Raw genomic sequence first — 4,220 nt, forward strand, 5'->3', positions numbered from 1 at the left:
AACTTCTTTCTACACTTTCCAATGACTTTTATTTAAATCTTCTTGGCCTCAGTGGATTTTTCAAGAAGGCAGAAGGTGAACCTCCCGTAACATCACACATGGAGCAAAAACACTTTGGGAAATAAATACCAGGTCCATGCAATTCTTACATACAGTATGATATGTAACTCAAGGTAAAGAACACAACTGAGAAAAGCAAAGTTGTAGGAAACTTCATTTCTTGTCGTCCATTATAAAAATGACGATTAATTCCCTCATAGATCCTGCAATAGAGCCTTGGGGACATATAGGAAACTTGGTTTATCAAGAACAAACAACAAATGGCAAATAAATGGTATTATTTAAACATATAGTCGACTAAAAAAAGATTTGCTCTAAAATTTAAAATGTGAAAAATGTTGAAAAAAATTGCTCTAGAAGTGTAATTAAAAATCGAACTACAAGTGTATTGCTGTACTATATGCATAAACCAAACAAAGTTAGGAAAAGCCAGAGATGCAAGGTTGATGTTCAAACTAATGCACACAGCTTGTGCTGCTCATATATTTATCTGTGGCCGTTTAACCAAATACTTAAATTACTGGCAGTGCATCATTTACTTTGTAAAGGGAAAAAAAGTGATTGTGTGTATTGTGATGACCCTGCAACTCACAAAGGGTTGTCTTCCAGTTCTACTGCACAAAACACATACATACCGATATTTAACACATTATTCCTTCACATTATTTTGTGGCCACAATTTCAAGTCATGCAAAAAATCTGGGTGCACTGACAGACTAATAACATTTAGGTGTGCCTCATTTAAGTCCAACTACATATGTTGAACTGATTATGCACTCCATATTTTGTTTCATGTACTTTCTTGTTAATGTTCAGGGACCATCCATAACCCCATACTTTTTTTTTATTTTATCGATTTACCCCCAAAAATAAATAAACAAAACCAAAAAGTACAATTATACTCTAACAGTACAAGCTCTCTACCAGCTCTCTGTTTGCTGCATCTGTGACATATAAGCCATTTTTGTGCAAGGCAAATACATAATAACATCATAACAGCATATTGTTTAAATTTGACATCTTGATATTTTGCTACATGCAATTTTTTTTCACTATTTCACTGTTATTTAGGCACCAAGTTTAGCAATAAAAGAAAACAGAAAGTAGCTTGCTCTGTCAATTGGTGGAAAGCCAAATCCATAATACTCTAAACTTTTAGTTTAGGAGTATAAGTACATTAACATAAATGAGCTCCTCAATTTTGGTTCACCAGTCTGAGCACGTAGATAGCATGCCACGCAGATTGACTGATAAATCAAGAGGTCAGCTCTCTCTTCACCACAACGGTCTGATGCAGCGTCAGCATCACTGCAGCTCCGGCCTACAATCTGTCTGTCAAGCTCCCTTCTTCAGTCACGTGTCAACAAGACCCCAAGATACTTAAACTCCTCCGTTTAGGGTTGTAACTCGTCCCTGAATTTGAGTAGGGACCCCACCCTTTTCCAGCTGAGACCATGGCCTTAGAGTTGGAGGTCCTGATTCTCATTCCCAATTACTCACACTTGGCTGATGAAGCCAACAAGAACCACATCATCTGCAAAAAGGTGAGATGAGATTCTGAGGCCACAAAAGTGGAAGCTTTCTGCCACATGGCTATGCCTAGAAAACCTGTCCATAAAAACTTCAAAGCGAGTCAGTGACAAAGGGTAGCCCTGGTGGAGTCCAATACGCACCAGGAATGAGTCCGACTTATTGCCGGCAATGCAAACAAAGCTCGTGCAATGATTATAGAGGGATAAAACAGGTCATAGCAATGGACCAGACACCACATACTCCAGGATACGCCGAGGGATGTGGACAAATTACTTCTCTAGGTCCACAAATCTCATGTAGGCTAGTTGGGCAAATTCCCACCCACCCTCAATTGTCCTTGAGAGAATAAAGAGCTGGTTCAGTGTTCCATGAAAACCACAAACACCGCACTGATCCTCTTGTATCCAACATTCGACTAACAGACAAGCTCTTCTCTCCAGTCCACACTCCCAGGGAAAGTAAGGAGTGTGATTCCACCCCTGTAGTTGGAGAACACCCTCCAGTCTCCATTCAGCGTTTACTGCTTCGTTCTTGAAATCTTGTTAGGTTTTCTGTTTGTGTTTATATTCTCAGGCCTTCTTAGTTTGAATTATTTGGGTTTTCCTACTTCTTTTGTCTTGTTTTCCCTGATTAGTTCCATCTGTGTTCCCTGCTGTTTTCTATTTCTCCATTTACCTCCATTTATTTGAACCCCCATTTTTGTGTTTTTGTAGGATTTGTTCTCTATGTGTTAGACATTGTAGACTTACCACTATTATTTTTTGACTTTGTTTTTCACCTGTCAGCTTTAAATAAAGGTCCAATTTTGAACCCTGTCCTCTGAATTCACATTCTGCCCTTCCATACACCACATGACATTTAGATTTAGATTACTAGACAGGAATCATTTGATTCATACACTGAACCAAACACTTGTAATGTTGAACCTCTAACACTTGTTACACCCTGAAAACTTGACACAGTTCCTATCATATGACACTAGCGATAGGGTTTCTAAAGATGTATTCAAATGTATATTTTTTGTTGGTGTAAAATGATTCTATGTGACCACCAGTCGTACTGTTGATAATGTGCTGAATTTCTTTTGTTGTCTCACATTTGCTGTTGGCAATTGCAAAGCATGTTTTAGAGCCTGCAAAAAACAAACCGTCACTGTCACATCCTATAACATCACATAATGTAAAAAAACATTAATTTGATTTTTTTAGTTGAGAAATGATGCTGAACCATTACAAAGGAAGAGAATTTAAATCACTTTCACATCTGGTGCAACAAAACAAGATAATTACTTTTTCATAGTCATATCATATGGAAAGAAAACTGTCATCCATATTGGTGGAAAACATTAAAAAAAACTTCTGAATGCTTTAATTTAGCTGTTTTGGGCCAGGTGAATACCAACAAATAAATATCCATATTTTCTTGCGACACTTCCATCAGACACGATGTGAATTTGACAGTGCAAAGTTCATCCTGCATTTGCAGGCAGACTTTGGAATAGACAGACACATGTATTAGTTTTACTGTTTTTCTTGAAATCACAGTATAATGGCCTAAATCACTTGAGAGTTTTTCCAGCAGAAGTGCAGAGACAACACTGTTTTTCTCAAAGTATAAACAAGAACAGAATACAAAGACTAAATAATTAAGGCAAAAGATAATTTAGGTACAAGCCTTAATTATTTGGAAATTTAGCTTTGAAGATTTAAAGTGATGATTATTGACACACTTGAAGGTTTTTAAAGATACATAATAGTATAAACATAATAATAAATGTCATAAATTTAACAGAATTGTGGAAGTATTGGCAACAGAAAAACTAAAACCAAGCAATGGAGGGAACAGGCCAAATTATTTTGACTCTATAGAAGGACTGGTGTGGACTGTCAGGCAATATACCTGACCCTTTGAAAAACACTGAAATCATTATTATTTCAACTCTTTTGATCTAGTTGTCGTTATCTTCTTCATCGCTGTCCTTCATTGAAATGCCTTGCATCCCTCCTTCTTTCACCGATGCCGTGGCTTCTTCCAAGGTTAGTCGGTTTCTTACAGTTTCGTACATCTTAGTGTTTAGCGTAGAGTCCAGTACCCCTTGAAGGCGGAAGTCACGGTACTTTTTCTATCTCAAACAGAAAAATGAAAAATGATTAGCAGAGATATTCCTGGCTTCACAGGAAATATAAAAAAAAGAATGTAAGCTGATTGGGTTGGTGAGTCCCTGACTCATCCACTTAGCCTCTTGAGGTGTTAATGAAATCATCAGGTCTTGAGTCGGCCTTCAAATTAGGTAAACAAAAGTTTAGGTGAACATCAGTACATCTTATTAATATGATGATGATAGTGGTGCCCTGTTAAGCTGCAGCTGCACTGGTTGATGATAGCACCGTTAAAGTCTGCTTAAACAATAGATGTAGTAGATGCGACCACTTTGGATCTTCTACATAGGCTCGGTATACTACGCCGGCTATTTCCAGGAAGCAACTGAGCTTCGCACCAGTAACATCCGACAGTGGAGGAGACATAGAGCGGGGCTAACTGCTAAGCCAAAGGCTAACCTGTGTAAAACGCTGTCCATCTTGTTTTTTAACATTTTTTTAACGTTCGCTCCTACATAGCATATATAT

The 4,220-nt window shown here is 37.7% G+C and overlaps 1 protein-coding gene across 1 annotated transcript in view; it reads right to left on the minus strand.

Annotated features, from left to right (window-relative positions):
* Positions 1-380: 380 nt before the first annotated feature.
* LOC102215427 (calcium-dependent secretion activator 1-like) overlaps positions 381-4,220 on the minus strand; it is a 212,684-nt gene continuing 208,844 nt past the window's right edge. The window contains exon 20 of the mRNA XM_013915623.1: positions 381-3,715. Within this exon, the coding sequence (XP_013771077.1) occupies positions 3,542-3,715 (174 nt within the window). The 3' untranslated portion in view covers positions 381-3,541. The remainder of the gene's footprint in view (positions 3,716-4,220) is intronic.

This window comes from Pundamilia nyererei, unplaced genomic scaffold, assembly GCF_000239375.1.
Source record: "Pundamilia nyererei isolate P.nyererei 1_Seehausen unplaced genomic scaffold, PunNye1.0 scaffold00333, whole genome shotgun sequence".
NCBI classification, from domain to species: Eukaryota; Metazoa; Chordata; class Actinopteri; order Cichliformes; family Cichlidae; genus Pundamilia; species Pundamilia nyererei.